The sequence below is a fragment of the Danio rerio genome, chromosome 3 (assembly GCF_052040795.2).
Source record: "Danio rerio strain M-AB ecotype USA chromosome 3, GRCz13ab, whole genome shotgun sequence".
NCBI classification, from domain to species: domain Eukaryota; kingdom Metazoa; phylum Chordata; class Actinopteri; order Cypriniformes; family Danionidae; genus Danio; species Danio rerio.
In genome coordinates this window covers 27,154,696-27,174,199 of record NC_141023.1, presented here as the reverse complement: position 1 = coordinate 27,174,199, position 19,504 = coordinate 27,154,696, and the positions used below count along the sequence as shown (strand labels likewise).

The window sequence follows — 19,504 nt, the reverse complement described above, 5'->3', positions numbered from 1 at the left end:
ATATGCACAAATATAATATTGTAAAGCTTCCTATAGAAAATATGAATTTAAATGAGAGATTTATGGGGGGGGGGGGGTGCTTATATATGCTGAGCATTTTATACTATAACTTATGAATAACACTTAAACACTAAGCGTTAAACACTTAATCTGATCATCTGAGGTAGGTCTTTTGGGAGTTTGAACAGAAATTAAGTATGTTTAAATGTATAAATCGTAATTGACTTACAATTAAGGGAAGTATAAGCGAGACAAAACACTAGAAGAAAGACAGCATGGCATTCATATCCATGGAATTCATACACAATTTGGGCTCACAATTTTCAACTTTTCAACACTCATCTCACACACAATAGAAAACAGATGCATCCTCACCTCTGTAGCAAACTGTCAACCAGAGCAGTTCAAGAAACTGTCCGCCAAATTCACAAACATCCAAGCCCAACATTATGAGTAAGCTCTTTTCCACAAAATCCCACTTTAAAAAAATCAAGAAAGTACTCTTCTTGTGGAATCTCTGAAATTCATTCAATGTATATAAATTTCACAGCAGCATCATCTCTCCTACTGCCACAAAATAAAACAAGATACCGACTCACTGGGTGTGGGTTGGCTAAAGAGAGAGTGAGCGAGTGAGAGAGAGAGAGAGCGAACGTGAGAGATGGAGAAAGAAAGTAAGGGAGTGAACGAATGCACAAGCGATCTGTGCGTAATCCGCGCTGGAAGACCTGGCTGAAGTGTTGCCAATGAGGCAGTGATGTGGGAACGCTATTCCAGTCTGCAGACGCTATTGATTCCACCGGCATGAGAAGCAAACCCTCCGCCTCAGTTCAACACGCCTCCCAACCCCATCACTCATTAGGCAGGAGACTGCGATGATCTCATCCTCTTCCTCACACACACACACACACACACACAGTACCCTTTCCCCTCCGCTCCCTTTATTCCCTCTTCTTCACAGTTCGGCTCTCTAGAGACACTTATTATTCTTACCATCCCCCCCATTTTATATCAACTATGATATTGTTTCCCCTTTTATCTGCCCTCATGCTGTCTCTCCATTGCTCTCTTTTTCAGGGGATTCATGCTGGGCGTTTTTTTCCCTTCTTTTTGTCCTTCTCTCTGGTGGAAGATGACTTTCTATCAGTTTGCTGTTTCCAATACAGCGCTCTGTCATCTCTCTCAGGGGTCATGAAGCTGTCAGAGAGACCTGTCTGGGGTTATGTTGGGTGTGCCTCTGCATTTCACACGGCCTTGATGCGATTCCCACTGGTGGCGTCTTGCTGAGGGGGCTACTGCATTGCTGAATCCGTTTTCAAGAGGCTTGTGAAGGACATCGGTTTATTTGTGCATGTCTGGTGCGAGGTTATTGGTGCAAACAGCACTTGATCTGATGTGTGAATTAACTGGACACACACTGGATTGCATCGTACTTAGTATAATGAAGCAATAAACTACAAGCTCCATTTGTTGCAGTGATTTTTCCATTTGCAAAGGATGATGCCAAATGAAATAGACTTAACTGTTGTAAAAGAATTGCAAAAATCTTTCGGATTTATTAGTATTAAAGGTGCAATTGTCTTCGGAAACATTTTTGTTATGCTGGTTGAGAGTCTCTTCACACCCTGATAGCAATCATTAAATTAAGTGGTCAAAATGTATGTGTATTTTAAAGTCGCAATGAAACCCAAATCTGCTCTTCCTATTTTCATTTGTGCTTATTATAAACAATGTAACTGTGGACTTCCTTATTTTGTCGATAAATTTGCCCTCATAATCTTTAATCACATATCAGTATTATACCTATTAGCATACAATCATACCTATTGTCCTCGAAATGACTTTTCTTAGTTTCTGGTCACATGGAATGTCTTTAGGGCGGGGCTATCAGGCCACGTCTCGTTTCTGCTCTGCCTTCAATCAATTGTCAACGGTCTTTCATTTTGTTAGCAACACCCATCTTTGAACAATCCAATCGGTTGCCAAAGGATAGAGGAAAAAGAACAATCTTAACTTTTGTTTAATTGTGACTTTAATATTATGTGGAAGCTGAAGGACAAAGAAAAGTTCGTCCAATCAAAATGTTCGGTCCGAACATTACAATGGGCTCTCCTACCTGTCCGTCAAAATATAGAACTACATACCTCTGTGTGCCTTATACAAAAGCGTGTCATCTGTGCACTTACAGATGTGGTTCAGACAAAGAATGGCTGGTAAAAAAAAAACAACTAACCTTCTTTTTAAAGCTTGGAATTGTAATTACAACTGTACTATAATGTTTTCTCTCTAGTGAATGTTTCGTGATGTATCCTCTTATTAAGTGTAACGTCATGCTAAGTGGCTTCCAGGTCCAAGCTCTCCATCAAACTGTAATTGGAGACTCAACAAATGGTAAAAATAGTTTACAAAGTGATGTAATACTTTCCAAAATCACAATCACAATACATATACAGTTGAAGTCAGAATTATTAGCCCCCGTTTATTTTTTCCCCCTAATTTCTGTTTAATGGAGAGATTTCTTCAACACATTTCTAATCATAATAGTTTTAATAACTCAATTCAAATAACTGATTTAATTCATCTTTGCAATAAAATTTGACTAGATATTTCTCAAAACACTCATATACAGCCTAAAGTGACAGTTAAAGGTTTAACTAGGTTAATTAGGTTAATTAGGCAGATTAGGTTAATTAGGCAAGTTATTGTATAACGATGGTTTGTTATGTAGACTATCAAAAAAAATATATAGCTTAAAGTGGCTAACAATTTTGACATTAAAATGTTTTTTTTTCTTTTCTTTTTTTTAAAGCTGCTTTTATTTCAGCTAAAATAAAACAAATAAAACTTTCTCCAGAAGAAAAAATATTATCAGGCCTACTGTGAAAAGTTCCTTGCTCTAAACATCATTTAGGAAATATTTTAAAAAAGAAATTCAAAGACGGGGTAATAATTCTGACTTTAACTGTATATATATCCACGCCTAATATTCGATGGCCAGAAAGTAATTAATTTTGTTAATTTAAAAAAGTTAAAATATTGGTGTCTGTGATGCAGCAAGTCCTGAAACTGTTGTGTAAACCATGATTATAAATTAAATTTCCTTTAATGTGTAATATGACTAAAAAGTGGTAACTGAAACTAATATTTCTCAAATCAAATGAGTTAGTAACTTGGACCCGGAACCAGTATTCCATACGGCACCACTTAACATGCGGATGGTAGTGACATTGTCTAGTGCAAGTTCATGCTTTTAAGAGGCGTGGCTTTGGCTGCTTTGCAGGGTGCAAAGACTATAGAATACACAAGACATGTCACTCATGGTTTTGAATGGGGAAAAGTGTAATGGTCAATATGGTGAATGAAGCCTACTAGTACAGGAGCCAATTATTGATTGCATGTTTTATCAAAAAACGCACTGAAATCTTAGCAAATACTTGATTCAGAAATATATCTTTGTAAAGCTTAAAATCTCTCCTTTTAAATGAACCCACTACACCTGAAAACAAAACTATTTTGGTTTTGTAATCTGTATGAAAAGAATGCAAGGTACAGTCCGTCCGGTTAAACGCAGATCACATGACAGCAGCAACTACTCAGACGCCCACAAACTTGTAAACAAAGAGTCACTTTCATTTCTGGAGGAGATTCACTATTAAGACCAAGTCGTGAATTATTTCAGAAGACCAGTGTGATCTGACAAAGCATTATCCAGAGGATGATAATGAGGCCATAAATGAGGTTGGTGTTGTGATCTCATTCCTTTTGAGTGTGCATGCGCATTAGCTCGGGCAACCTGAAAATATGTTGAACTAGTTTGATTTGGTAGTTTAGAAATGAAACTTATGAGACAGTTGTTGTTTCATTTTTACTGATGACTCCAAATATGTATTGTAATCGTAAGCTTGGCAGACAGTTCTGTAGAATTAGATGTTTCCCCATTCAGACAGAATGCCTGAGCATACTGCCCGAGAGGCATTTCAAAGACGGCTGTTGAGTGAAATGACTTTAAGGGACTTTGACATGAGCTTTCAGTGCTATCAGGCTAATTTTAGCATTTTTCAAGATTGTGGCTTAACAGCTCAAACATGCTGCAGGCAAAAATCGAAGAATGAAGCAGTGTTACGCAACTTCGACAATAAAGTTAAATTGTTGAAGGAGTTCAGAAAAGTTTGCTTTGACAGTTAAACACCTTTACACTACTATTGGTTTGAGGTAAGGTTGTGATGGTTGATGCTGTAATATAATCTGAGGTCAGCCTTCTTTAAGATAGAATACTGCTTTGCTTTAGATTCTTCTGTTCAGTCCATCAAGAGTAGACGTCATATCTACTTGAAAGCAACACTAACACCAATTTTTCAAGTTGGATGTTGTATATCTACTCGATTTTAAACTGTCCACTGTATAAAGCACATACATAATGTAACATGACTTTATTTGACTGTAGTGCTAAACTGCCTAGAACAGTGGTTCTCAAACTGTGGTACGCAGGCTTCCTTCTAGTGGTACGTGGAGGAATGAAATATGTCATGTACATGCTACACACATTTCAAAGTTTACCAAAAATGATGTATATAATTTGCCATATATGACATATAACCTATACTTCTGAGGTAATCTGCTACAATTTTTTAACTGTGCAGAGTTGTAGCTGCTTTACTGGGCCTACTACGCTACTGTATTTCAATACTACTCATTTTGGTGGTACTTGGAGACAAATTTTTTCTGAGGTGGTACTTGATGAAAAAAGTTTGAGAAACACTGGCCTAGAACATTGAATATTTGTTGAATATTCATATTGTAATTGACATATTCATTAAAACACCACTTGGATGTATGCTATCCTAACCTGACTTCACCTGGATCAGCATCTATGTTGATAATGGAACGACGTTCCAATCAGCCAATCAGAATTAGGGGATATTTGTGACATTTAAAGTATGCTAAGTTTAGGCTTATTGTTAGGTTTTTGCACTTTTACATGAGTGTTATCAAACTAATATTCCCCTCTGATTTTTTGGGAATAATTTACAGTTATGGTTGGGTTTAAGGGAAGTGAATGGGTATGGATTACATTTTTTAAATAAAAATGATGCTCCAGAATCAACATAGATGTTAATCCAGGATTGCATCATACTTGGCAAATCCTTGACATGCATGTTTGCTAATGGTATATCACTGAATGTGGTTGTACTATTAACCAGTCAGGTACTATTTGGTAGTTTGGTCATTTATTTCACTAATATGGTAACCGTTATATTTTCTGGTGTGAATAAAGGTTGTGCAGAGCTTTATGTCATGTCATGTACTTTTCTGTAACATTTTATACAACGCAAATTGTGTCAAAACAGATTTACAGAAAAAAAAAGAAAAAACTAAATCAGGTAGTAAGTTTCACTGGTGTTGAATGGGTTCAGTTTATAAGCCAGATTCAGTTTTGTGTTAGTTTGGAAACCAAAGGTAACAGTGGCAAGGAACCAAAACTCCACCAACTGAGGGAAATGGAGAACAAACCTTGGGAGAAACCGGGCTCAGTCAGTGCACCAGTTCTCCTCTGGTCAAACGAATGAAGAGGCAGAGCTGTTGTCCAGTTTTTGTCTGCATTTAAAAAGGATTTGAATGTAGCTCATACAAAATAAAAGCCAACATGTGCTTATAAGGTTCATAATCACAGGACATTACATCAGAGGTTTGTTTATTCTTGTGCAGAGCCAACTAAAACTATGCAGATTGAAATCATGAATTGTTTTCACATGTAAAAAAAGAAAAGATGAATGATAGATCATTATGCTCACCCAAAAATTTAAATTTAGTTATTAAATACTCATGGGCAGCATGGTGGTGCAGTGGGTAGCACTGTTGCCTCACAGCAAGAAGGTCACCGGTTCGAACCCTACTTGGGTCAGTTGGCATTTCTGTGTGCAGTTTGCATGTTCTGCCAGTATTGGCGTGGGTTTTCTCTGGGTGCTCCGGTTTCCACCACAAGTCCTAAGACATGCGCTATAGGTGAATTGGGTAAGCTGAATTGTCCGTAGTGTATGTGCGTATGTCCTGGTCATTCTAGTTGGGGGTTAAATGTTGGGCTAACGACCCACCTCATAAAAATTAAATGTTACGAAACACCAACATAGTGCGGATGATTATCAACTTCAACATAAATGGCCCTGGGAGAAAGTAAGTATTAACTACTCATGCTCATGTTGTCCCAATCCCTTAAGACCTTCACATTTACTATGGTCAATACAACGTTTACATGTTGCAATTTTGACTCAAATGGTAAATACATTGTACTGCCCATAGTAAATTATGGAAGTTTTTCCAAACAAAATACAAATTCAAATGCCTGAAAGATTAAATAATAAATCATACTCTCAAAACAACTACCCAAATGATAAATCAAATGCTCAAACTATCAATCAAATCCTCAAATCCACTCTGCAGACGATGAATCAAATCCTCAATTTTCGACATTGTAAACAATAAATCAAATCCTTAAGCTGACATCACAAATGATGAATCAAACTCTCAAACTGACTTCACAAATGGTGAATCAAATCCTCAAACTGACATCGCAAGCGATACTTCTTATTTGCATTTGATTTTTCATTTCTGATTTCAGTTTGAGGACTTGATTCATTATTTGTTGAGTTGGTTTGAGGATTTGATTCACCATTTGCAGAGTCGGTTTGAGGGCTTGATCCATTATTTGCGGAGTCGGTTTGAGGATTTGATTCATCATTTGTAAATGTCAGTCAGTTTGAGGATTTGGTTTATTATTTGCAATGTTGATTTGATGATTTGATTTATAGTTAAGGCATTTGATTTATTATTTGGGTAGTTGTTTTGAAAGTTTGATTAATTATTTGATCTTTCAGAAATTTTAATTTTGTTACTAAAAAAATCCATAGTAAATACACACCCTGATGACCTTATAAGGAGAAGGCATTGGAGAACAAAGACGTTTTTACAGATCGTTTTGCTGCACAAATGTGTTCTTGGAGCTTCGCATGACTTTAGTTGAACCACTGAAGTCAATTGTCTTTTGGTTTCTTTTCTGGTCTTTGAACATGGCAGGACCATTGCTGTATATGGAGGATGAGAGAGCTTTCTGATTTCATCTAAAATACCTTAATTTCAGTTCTGAAGATAAACGAAGGTCTCAAGGGAATGCAACGAGGCAAGGGTGAGTAATTAATAACTGAATTTTCATAATTGGGTGTTATTTAACTATCCCTTTAAATCTCTTTGAACTCTCCATTTAAACTGATTGCTGCCAAGAGAAAACATCTCAAATATTACAGAGGTCTCATTTGTGGTCAATCTTTCCAGCTGTGTTGGCTTCACACAGCGGTCAGCAAGCCTATCTGGGATTAACAACTGACAGTTCTTCAAGTCAAGCAGCTCTGAACAGGGATTTGACACATTACATAACAGATCTATCAAACTCCTGCAAGATAAAAGCACAAGTCGGCTGGTATCTGATTCTGAGCAGCCTGTGATTTCCATTGACTGCCACTGTCAAGGCATCAAAAAAACTCTTCAGGGGGCTGCTTCACCATACTAGGAGAACACAAACCCTCCTACACGCACACTTTTGACAGATAAAAAGATGTCTTACTTATGATCTGCATGACTGGAAACTGTTGCACAAACAGGAAGTGACATGAGCAGGCGTTTCAGCTCAACCACAGTTCTCAGCTATATGGAACTAATCACTTTTGGTGGAAATGGGCTCACAAACTGTTCTCAAATAGGGTCATTAATGTAAACAAAAATAAATTAAAGCACATAGTTTGCTTAGTGTGACCTGCAAATCAGAAAAAGCCTCTTTCAGCAGCTCTGTTCCACTACCTCAGGAAGTTCAGCGCAAGCCGAAGTTTGAACAACAAATACCTCAAGAAGGAAGTGAAAGGCCTGTCTTGATCAATGCACAAAGATCTTGTTTATCAAGGTCTGCCAGTTAATATACACAGCTTCCCCATTACAGATCTGTCAGATACTGGTGATGTTTTTTTTACTGGTTCTCTAGCGACTAGCATTGAGGTTCTGCTTAAACATTTGTTTATTTGTGTGTGGGGGAATCTGAGTACAAAAAAGTAGAAAAAAAAAATACCAACCAAGTTCTTGTCTCTCCAAAAGTCATTTTCATGCTAGCTTTCATTGGCTATTTATCAGCTTGGTGATGCACCATGACGTATGTCATCTACTGCACTCATCAATATGAGACTAAAAGGCATAGCAAGAATTTTCCAATCATTTTACAGCCCTCTAAACCATGTCTATGCAAAATGAGCTTTCAGGAGAGAAATAAAAGCATGTCATATACAAATTCTCCTGAGGCTGCAATAAAATAGCAATAGACCTACTCGTGCTGATGAAAGCATACCAGTTTGGTCATAAAGACACTCAATATCTCATATACTGTATGGCGCAGGCTACTTTTTGGTATTTGTAAAAAGATTGATTGATTTTTCACTTTTTTTATATAAAGTAAGAATATTTTGAGACAAAATATTGAATTATTTTCATCCATTCACAAGTGAAAATAACCCATTATCAAATACACAAACACCAGCATAAAAATTTTAAAGCAAAAAAATAAAAAATAAAGCAAATTTAAAAGCAAAAAGTAAATATTAATCACGCATTGGTGCTGTGATTAGTTTATTAATAGTTTGATTGAGAGTGGTCAATAGCCACATTCAGTGCTTCAATATTTCTGAATAACCATAAGCAAGCAAATAAAAAAATTAACTAGACATTATATTTTACGTCATAATTCCAATCTTACCCATATCAAACATTTTTGTCTCAAACACTAGCATTTACAACACATGTGCTAAGGTGTCTGTGGGTTAGAGGACACATGAGCTAGTCAGAACAGGATTTCAGTTTTGTCTTTTCGTTAAAAGAGGATGTGGTTGCGCACAACCTTACCAAAAAAGTACATTACTCGTTTGAGGATGAGGCTAAGACTGTATACCATCTTGCTGGCATCAAGATAATGTACCAAATTATCATCAAAGCATAATATACCACATTTTCCTCTAAAAATAAAGTATATTTGTATAGATTTAACTGTGTAAATATAGAAATCCTGACAATAAATCAAAGAGCAGTTTAAATCTGTGGGTGCCTTCAAACAATTTAGCTCACACTTTAGAACGTCGTTCAGAAAGTGAAAATAAAAATCAGAGGCTATATTGTGTACAGCATACTAAAAATATATATAATAACAATACTAAAGCTTAATTTACTTTAATAAAATCAATGCATTATATCGTTGTTTGCATTCTTTTATCACTTCTTTAGCGAAACAAACAGCTTGCAAAGTTAGTAAAGTATTGAAGAAAAGTCTTACCGTCTCGTCTCGTCTCGTCTTGCAGAGCAGTAGATGCGGATGTTCAAGAGTGATCACTTCTTGTGTATACCAGGAAATAGAGTTTACCAATCACGTCTCAACACACAGCTGCAAATAGAAACAGCAGCCAAGTGTACTTAAAATTGTTTTACAGTTTCGTAAATATCGCCTTTTATGTTTGTAGCTACTTGCAACCAGACGCCTTACAAAAATCGGCAACATTGTGTAAAACTTCAATCACTACAGGACAAGCATGAGTGAGTGTGACAGGAATCTGTTATGTGCTGCAAAGCAAACAATCTGCTGTGCGAATCACACTTTGATCTAAGATATGCTATGTCTAGTCATGATTATGAACACAATGTAGGTTTCAGGCTTATTAAAAACAGTCTCTAAGTGCTTTCTGAACATTCCAGTGCATCAGAAGATAAACCACAGCATGTGCTTCTAAACATGCTTTGTGTTCGTACTCAACTGCTGAAATATGACGGAATCGTTGCCTCAACATGTCTGTGAATTCCGCAACCTGCTTGTCGACGTCACTTATGTCTAATGTTGAACAGTGCCTGCTACAAAAAGACAATTTTATAAATGCATACTTACCTCAGCATAAGCTTAAAACAAACATATATATATATATATATATATATATATATATATATATATATATATATATATATATATATATATATATATATATATGTATTACAATGGTAAGTTTAAAGTTGCAAATTGCCTGCTAATTAGCTTCAATATTATAAAATCTGTAGATTTGTGAGGCGTGTTCAACGTGGATTTAAAAGATTGAGCATTAAGGTTGAGTTCTTCAGTAAAACAAAGTTGTTATTTTTAGAGAACTCGCTTTGAGAGTGAAAAACATACAGGAAAAAAACAAATATTATTCCTCCTATGATACTTGTGTGTCTCATGACAAGAATAATGATAGGTTTAAAGTTAAATTATGTTATTTGATGCCATTTGTGAACATTAAGATAAAGCCAGTACATGTATGACGCCTGTATTTGAAGCTTTTAATATAACCATGCTTTAAAGGGGTAGTTCACCTCAAAAAATATATTTGCTGTTAATTTACTCATCTTTAGGCTATCCAAGACTATGGTGAGATTTTTATCTTTAGTAGGTCTAAAACTTTTAAATTTACATTAAAGTAGATTTTAATCAAAAATTGATGTAAATACATATGACTTTGAGAGTTGAAAGCAATACAGACAAAACCAAATAAAGATTAATGGCTCCAGATGACACTTTAGCTAGGTTTATTACCCTGTGATAATGCACATTTTGAAATATTGCATTAGAAATGAAAGGTTTAAAAAAAAAGAAGAAAAATCTCTTAATTTGCAAACAAAAAAAAGGTTTTCAATTGAGGTACTTTTAGACTTGTGTGAAAAAGATTTAATCCATATAATGGGAGATACAAATGCATTTGCCAAAAAAAATCCACCACATAAAACACCACCCCAAAACATACACCAACATGACTAATCATTCATTCATTCATTCATTCATTCATTCATTCATTCATTCATTCATTCATTCATTTTCGTTTTGGCTTAGTCCCTTTATTAATCCGGGGAAGGGGTGGTAGTTGCCACAGCATAATGAACCACACTTTATCCAGCATATGTTTTACACAGCGGATGCCTTTCCTGCAACCCATAACTGGGAAACACCCATACACTCTCATTTACACTCATACACTAAAGACACTTTTAGCATACCCAATTCACCTATTGGCCTTATTCTACAATGCGGAAGTGCGCTCGTTTTTGTGACTGTTTTCGAACTTCTGATTCAGCTGCCTATGGGAGAAAGGAATAATACATGGCAGAAAACAGTCAAACTACTTGCTCTACAAACAAGTGTTTGCATACAGACATACGCTCATACGCGAAGAATAAGGTGAATAGCGCATGTTTTGCACTTGTGGGAGAAACCAGAGCACCCAGAGGAAACCCATGCGAACACTGGGAAATGCCAACACAAACTTAACACAGAAATGCCAACAGACCCAGCCAAGGCTCGAACCAGCGACCTTTTTGCTGTGAGGCGACAACACTACCCACTGCGCCACCATGCCATCAGATATCTCCATTTTGCTTGCCTTGTTTACTATTGGTTACTAGGTTACCAATACCACAGTCGACTGCTTGATTAGAAATGCCTCTAAGTATCCTTTAAAAGATTCACTTCACTTTAGGATGGTCAAATAAACTGTCCTATCACATAATAATGCAAATGTTGAAGATCTGTGAAAAGTATCTGACCGAGATTGTTTTTCATCATTTGGTTCAAATAACTCATATACAGTTCAAAATTTATTTTTGGTAATGAATATATTTTAGTCCCAAATCGATAACCACACAAGTCAATAGACAGATTTCTTTGTTTGCACAGGCAGATCCTGGTACTGCTGGAGTTGTGTTACAGTAGAAGAGGGATAAAGCGAGTTCAAGAATGCTGAAGTGTAGTTTAGCCCCAAGCTACAGCTTCTATCACTTTGCAAGATTTCCTCCAGAAAAAAATGTGTCACACCAGCCGGTATCAGTCTTCTTGATTCCGTGACCCTTTCCCCTTACACAAACCTTTCACAATCCTCCACATATTGGTTAAAAAAGTCCTAGCGATATTGTAGCTGCGTAATTTTACCAAATCGAACATTAAATATATTTTCTACAATTATAAAACCAAAATTTCAGTCAGGTTAAAAAGGCCTATTTAGTTTGAGTTGAGGTTTTTACTAAAGGGATTTTGGGAGTCTCTCTTGAATATTTTTTTTCTAATAAACAAATGTATAAACATTCATTAATTCATTCATTTTCCTTCATCTTAGTACCTTTATTTATCAGGGGGCACTACACCGAAATTAACCTCCAATACATCCAGCATTTGTTTTACACAGTGAATGCCCTTCCAGCCGTAGCCCAGTACTGGAAAACATCCATACACCCATAAATATCTCAATATAATGAATCCTTTTCCAGAGATGGGTTGTGACTGGAAGGGCATCCGCTGCATAAAAATGGAACAATGGATAAGTTGGCGGTTCATTCCGTTGTGGCGACTCCGGATTAATAAAGGGACTAAGCCAAAAAGAAAATGAATGAATGAATAATAAATCCTGACGTTTGGTGTATGTAAATGCAGCTGAAGTGGAGATTTATGATGAGGTGCAGGAGAAAAACTCATTGTGATAATACAACTTTAAAATATGATGAATAAAATGATCAAACGCATAAAAACCCAAGTGCTTGAAAAGACTTGTTTAGCCTGCAGTGTCCCAGAATAATATAGAATTAATCTTTTACTAGTGTCAGTTTGGCCTGGTTCATAAACTTTTATTAAGAATCATACCACCCTCTTCTGTTTAAAAATTGAATTACACTTTCCCTGTTGGATTGGCTTAATGTCTACTCTTGTGTTATTTTATCGTTGTTTATTGACACCTTTATTTATATGTGTACATAAATGCTACTAAAATTGATACGAATACCTACTATATTAAATCCTTTTTTATGCCTTAACCTATATAAAATGAGATTTAATCCACCATTAAAAAATGCTGAATCACTTCATCTAATCAAGAATGACTGCATAAGACAATGGTGTATTTTTATTTATTTTTTTATTTACTTGCTGGCCTCGATTTTCTCATCTTTCTTTCTGGAGCCTGTAGAGCTCTGACACTCATTTTCCAGATCTACATCTGCGTGACATGATCTTCCTAATGCTGCTCACCGTCTCTATGTCAGGGATTTAACTAAGTTCATTAGTGTGTGGCAGAGTTCATGCCACAATGAACGTCAGTTACTCTGTTCCAGATGAAGTGCAGATGATGCTGCTGTCTTTCCTCTTTAATGCCCATATGTTGTTTTATGTACCATATATAGACAGTATGTTATTTTATGCTAGGTGAGTTTATATCAGTAAGCTAATTGAATGGATGAATGAATGAAGAGTAGATGGATCAATTAAATAAAAAATTATAAAATATTAATAATTTTAAAAGTTAAAAATGCATTGATGAATTATATAAAATTATATAAATTACTATATGACAACTCAACTATTTGGAAGTCTAAAAAAGTTACTTATTTTAGTCTATAAATGATAGATATTGACTGATGAACAATTAATTGTATTATTTATAAGGTAATAAATATATAATAACCATTTATTCATTTTCTTTTCAGCTTAGTTCCTTTTTTAACCTGGGGTCGCCACAGTGTAATGTACCACCAACTTATCCAGCTTCTGTTTTACATTGCGGATGCCCTTCCAGCCACAACCCAACCCTGGGAAACACCCATATATATATATATATATATATATATATATATATATATATATATATATATATATATATATATATAAATATATATATATATATATATATATTTATATATATATATATATATATATTTATATATATATATATATATATTTATATATATATATATATATATATATTTATATATATATATATATATATATATATATATATATATATATATATATATATATATATATTATATATATATATATATATATATATATATATATTTATATATATATATATATATATATATATATATATATATATTTATATATATATATATATATATATATATATTTATATATATATATATATATATATATATATATATTTATATATATATATATATATATATATATATATATATATTTATATATATATATATATATATATATATATATATATATATATTTATATATATATATATATATATATATATATATATATATATATATTTATATATATATATATATATATATATATATATATATATATATATATATATTTATATATATATATATATATATATATATATATATATATTTATATATATATATATATATATATATATATATATATATATATATATTTATATATATTTATATATATATATATATATATATATATATATATATATATATATATTTTTATATATATATATATATATATATATATATATATATATATATATATATATATATATATATATATATTTATTTATATATATATATATATATATATATATATATATATATATATATATATATATATATATATATATATATATATATATATATGGTAATTTGGTGATTTCATTCATTCATTCATTTTCTTGTCGGCTTATTCCCTTTATTAATACGGGGTCGCCACAGCGGAATCAACCGCCAATTTATCCAGCACGTTTTTATGCAGCGGATGCCCTTCCAGCCACAACTCAACCCTGGGAAACACCCATACATACATATATATATATATGGTAATTTGGTGATTTCAGATTTCATTTTATCATACAACAGGCATCCTTCATCTTCTTATCAGTTCCATACAGTCTCAACAGTAATTACATATAACGATTTTGCATCTTCTTGGACACCTTTAATGCTTCCACATTGAACATGTTTGATGTATTTGTTAAGATCAGTGTCACTGCGATTGATACGTGATTTGATTGGCTGGGAATCACAACTGATTATTATACTTTGGGGGTTTAAGCCCCCAAAGCCACCCTGGGGGCCAACATTAGTGACCAAATGTTTGGCCATAGCAGCCATGCATATTAACCCTGTGGAGCTCCCGACAAACTGTTTTGATAGAAGCGGGAGAGTTTCACAGAGGGGTGCACATTTAATGCTGCAGTGAGTTGGGCAGCTGTGGTTTTATGTTTTTGGATACAAAATGTACCCTTACAAAACTAAAAATGTACTCTAGTAAAAGTACATGTATACTTTTTACTACTAAGAATTGTAAAATTTGGGAGAAAAACTATTTAATTACAGTAATTTGAATATTTTTAATTTGCAACTTTACCTCTGCTTTTGCCATGAATGAAACATATGTGCTGTCTAATCCATGCCAGACTCTCCTGGTGTACTGTAGAACATGAGCTGACCATTCAGAAAGATTTATCAATGAAGGCCAGTTTGTGTCTTGATGGTAATCCTTGCCCTTTGCCGGACTTCACCTGTAACAGCCTGCTGCTACGACACTGCGCCAATCTGTCAGGTTTTATTGTTGACACATTGACGCAAGCACAGGCCAGCCGGGGTGTATTTAAACCGCTGTCCTCGACTCCAAAGAGAGAGAAGCGACCTGCAACTCTAGAACTCACAAGAACAAACAGAACAGAGACAAAGAGCAAGATGAACTCAAGAAACTGCAACAGTCTCAACAACTCACAGGTACGCGCCAGAGCAGGAACAACTACACCCAGAAGCGGACCTCCAGAGTTCAAACAGGGGATGATAAGACAATTCAAAAGCAAAACACCCAAGAAAGGAGTCAAAGGGTAAGCAGGCAGCATTGAAATCTGCTTTGAAAAATTATTTAAAATGAGGTGTTAATAGTAAAAGAATATGAAAATCATTTTAGTTCCCAATGAACCTTCCAGTCAACAATTAATGTAAGAAACATGACCTAAGGAAACATTTTTGAAACTTTGTTAAATTTTAGTTACATTGTATCTACATTCCAACTATTTCTCATTAGATTATAAGAAGACTGTTAGGTTGGGGTTAGTGTAAATTGACGTACCTGTTTTTTTTAGTCAAATGTCTGTTTAGCAGCAGTATCAACAGATATTAAGCAGACAGTCTACTAAAACTCAAATGGACCGTCAAAATACAGTGTTACCAACACCAATTTGACCTTAAATTTACAGCAAACTACTGGCTGATAGTTGCATTACTTTCACAGTAAGGTACTGTATGTAAATTCACTGTAAATTACTATGAGGTACTTCATAATAACAATAATTCTGTTAATATTTCTAAATATCAAAAATGTGCCTATACTAGCATAAAAGTTAATGTGTATTAATTTCTATGTTGAATAAAATATTAATAGTGTTTGAACTCCCATAACTACCGTGCAAAATGTAAAGCCATTTACAATAATTTGCTGTAATCATGATGCCTGCCTTAACTTCAGAATAAAATTCTGAATATGTAAAATTTAACAGTTAAATCCTGTAATGTGACACTAATGCAATTTACTGTGAAAAATTACCGTAATGTTGTAAAATTTGAAAAAAATAAAATAAAATACCTCTTCAACCTTTTTTTTTTTTAACCTTTTCAAAAGATACATATTTGTACCCCAAAAGTCCACACTGGTACTTCAAAGGTGCGTATTAGTGCCCAGATGTACCTATAAGTACCTTTGAGATACTACTATGGACTCTTCGGGTATAAATATGTACCTTTTGTTAACGTACTGCCCCAGTGACAGCTAATGTATCGTAATTTCTGAGGGTGTACAGAGACCATCTAATGGATGATTCCATGTAGAACTTTTAAAGCATTGGCAAAATACTAGTTGTTTATTGGCATCAATGCTTTCATAAGGAATCTTAAACATCCAGCATAGATGCAAATAAAGACCCTTTTTTTAAGATGACAGTTGGCATTGATTCCTTGCTTCCATGAAGAACTTAAATATCCAAAGAACAATATGGGCCAATAAAGACCCTTTATTTTTAAGGGAGAGGTTGCAATCTATGGTGCCAAGACAAACTGCTTGGCATCATCTACACTCTCGAAAATAAAGGTATGAGATCTGTCACTGGACTGTCATTTGTACCTAAAGTGTTCATATTAATACCTCAAGGGTGCATATAAGTATCTATATGTATGTATCTTTTGAAAAGGTTCCACCCCAGTGACAGCTCTTGTACCTTTATTTCTGAGAGTGTAGTGTAGCTTGGTACAGATAACACATTTTGAATCTGTGTTTGCTGGCTTATGAGATTTCAGAGAATTGATTTACTGGCATCTAGTTCAAGTTGGTGTCATTTGGTGTAGTGTGAACATGCCCCTTTAGATGATTCAAATGTTCTTCACATTAAAAAAAAAAAAATGCGTGTTTGCTGGAAAGTATCTTTGGGGAGCCAAAAATGTATCTTCATTGGCATTGCTGCAAAAAACCCATTGCAATTTATAAGGAAATAAACATCCTCCATTTTTCTTCTCTCATTAGGTCTGGAGATGAGATCCCAGGAATGGATGGTCTTGGCACTGGTGAGTACAACTCATGGCACACAGTTTTTCTAGTGATCGAATTACTGCTAATCTCATTACTCTTGCGAACTGCTTTTCCTCATTGTCTGGCTCATCGGCATGCTTTATCTGCCAACGTCTTTCAAACAGACACCACCGTGGTCTGTCCGTGGGAAGCCTTTAGCCATCTGGAGCTGAATCAACTCGCCCAGTATGGGATTATTTGAGAAGCAGGAGCTGGAGATGGAGTGTGATCAGGACTTGTTTAGTGGACTATAGTTCCAACTCTATATCCCAGATGAGGGATGCTGCGAATGGACACTTGCACTACTGCCTTTATAATCTGCTGTAAATAGAGGAGCTTTATCTCTCTTTTTAGCAGGATACTGTGAGTGGGGAGGCCTTATTAGCTGTGCTATGATTGAATTTTGCTGTTAGCAAGATTAGTTTGGTGTTTTACTTAAGATATATCTTAATCTGGAATGTTTATTTGTTCAAAATAAAAAAAAATTGCTGCATAGCTTGTGTTGTTTTTTCTTAACGTTTTAAAACATGAACAAGATTTGTGATTTGACCGTCTTAGATATTCATTGCTGATATTCATTGTGCTACGAGTTTCCTCAGATGACTCCAATTGATAAGAATACCTTTTTAATAATTAGAAGTTCACAATGGTCGTTCTCCGCAATCGAATTGCTGTCTTGTAATTGGTTTTTGTAAACAGTCTCTTTTCCCATTTTTCTAAATGACTTTTTTTCCTCCACACATATTAACGGTAAAACAATCAGTATACTTAATTGCGTTATAAACATCATTATTCAGCCCAGACTCATTGGAAATATGTGCCTCATCCTACATTCTTGCATAAAGTAAAATGCATTTTTCCAGGTACTTTTTCTGCACACATTAGATGGTAAATCCACTAGAGGGTGCTGCCTACATTTTTGCAAATAGGGTGTGTTTTGTCATGTTTCAGACACACGCATCTTGGGCGCATCCTCATGAATCTGTACAGATCACCTGGTGAACCACATCCATAAACCCAAAGTATTTAAAAGCAAACATTTGGGTTTGACCAATGACTTTCATCTTGATTTCACTTCGCTTTTATCCTTTTCATGAAACCATGCTTGACCACGCTTAACCTCAAGTGCTCTGCATCACAAGCACAGCATTGTACAAAAGGAACAACAGATTTAACTGACCATAGCAAAACAGTTGTCCAAATGGAGAAAATAATAGACAATACATTACATACTGAAAAAAACATGGTTTTACACTGAAATTGATGTTGAATATGTACAGTAAAAGTCAAAATTATTAGCCCCCCTGATTTATTAGCCCCTCTGTTTATTTTTTGCCCAATTTCTGTTTAACAGAGAATAACTTCAACACATTTCTAAACATAATAGTTACTAACTCATTTCTAATAACTGATTTATTTGATCTTTGCCATGATGACAGTAAGTAATATTTGACTAGATATTTTTTCAAGACATTTCTATACAGCTTAAAGTAACATTTAAAAGACTAACTAGGTTAATTAGGTTAACTGGGCAGGTTTGGGTAATTAGGCAAGTTATTTTATAATGATGGTTTGTTCTGGAGTCTATCAAAAATATATAGCTTAAAGGGGCTAATAATTTTGACCTTAAAATGGTTCATAAAATTAAAAACTGTTTTTATTCTAGCCAAAATAAAACTAATAATTGAACAATTATAAAATAAAAAATATAAGCCTATCAGACATACTGTGAAAATTTCCTTCCTCTGTTGACATCATTTGGAAAATATATATATAAAAAAAAATTTAAAGGGAGGGGGGCTAATAATTATGACTTCAACTGTATAAGTGCAGCACTCTTTCCTCTCAGTAACAAAATAAACACATCCAAAATGCAGCAGTGAGAAAATGGGCAGACAAGATAGATTATAGCAATGGTTGTCTGCATTAACTCGATACACTGAGACCATATGAACAGTTTATAAGCTTCTATGTCCAGCAGAGAGAATTAAGAAGGGTCTCAGTATTCACATGCTACACAAAAATTCTGATATTCAGCCTCTTTAAAAAGA

General features: G+C 34.4%; 2 protein-coding genes across 4 annotated transcripts in view; one reads left to right on the top strand and one right to left on the bottom strand.

Moving 5' to 3' along the window:
- The window catches only part of arhgdig (Rho GDP dissociation inhibitor gamma), a 55,321-nt gene extending 45,922 nt beyond the window's left edge, over positions 1-9,399 (bottom strand). Inside the window, exon 1 of one of the 2 annotated variants that reach the window (NM_001423647.1) lies at positions 9,359-9,399. Coding sequence is in view for 1 of the 2 variants with exons in the window: in XM_087242373.1 (XP_087098499.1) it covers positions 376-448 (73 nt within the window). In the remaining variant the exon portion in view is untranslated. Of the gene's footprint in view, positions 1-375; positions 1,076-9,358 lie in introns of those variants that run through there. The other variant, XM_087242373.1, reaches the window with a different exon arrangement.
- Positions 9,400-9,475: 76 nt separating this feature from the next.
- Positions 9,476-17,947, top strand: LOC100534952 (uncharacterized). Of its 2 annotated transcripts, none has more exons than XR_015480863.1 (3): positions 9,476-9,615; positions 17,409-17,449; positions 17,579-17,677. XR_015480863.1 is itself a non-coding variant. In XM_087244578.1 (3 exons), exons 1-3 carry the CDS (start codon positions 15,260-15,262, stop codon positions 17,653-17,655), a joined length of 579 nt encoding a protein of 192 aa, XP_087100704.1. In that variant the 5' UTR covers positions 14,590-15,259; the 3' UTR covers positions 17,656-17,947. The 2 variants fall into 2 exon arrangements, 1 of the variants encoding a protein (XP_087100704.1); XM_087244578.1 differs by lacking the exon at positions 9,476-9,615 and adding an exon at positions 14,590-15,720 and having other exon boundaries at positions 17,579-17,947.
- Positions 17,948-19,504: the final 1,557 nt, after the last annotated feature.

Coding starts and splice junctions, on each gene's coding strand:
- LOC100534952 (XM_087244578.1), top strand. CDS start 15,260: ATGAAACATATGTGCTGTCTAATCCATGCCAGACTCTCCTGGTGTACT. Junction 15,721..17,408: donor CCCAAGAAAGGAGTCAAAGG/GTAAGCAGGCAG, acceptor TTCTCTCATTAG/GTCTGGAGATGAGATCCCAG. Junction 17,450..17,578: donor AATGGATGGTCTTGGCACTG/GTGAGTACAACT, acceptor TCTTTCAAACAG/ACACCACCGTGGTCTGTCCG.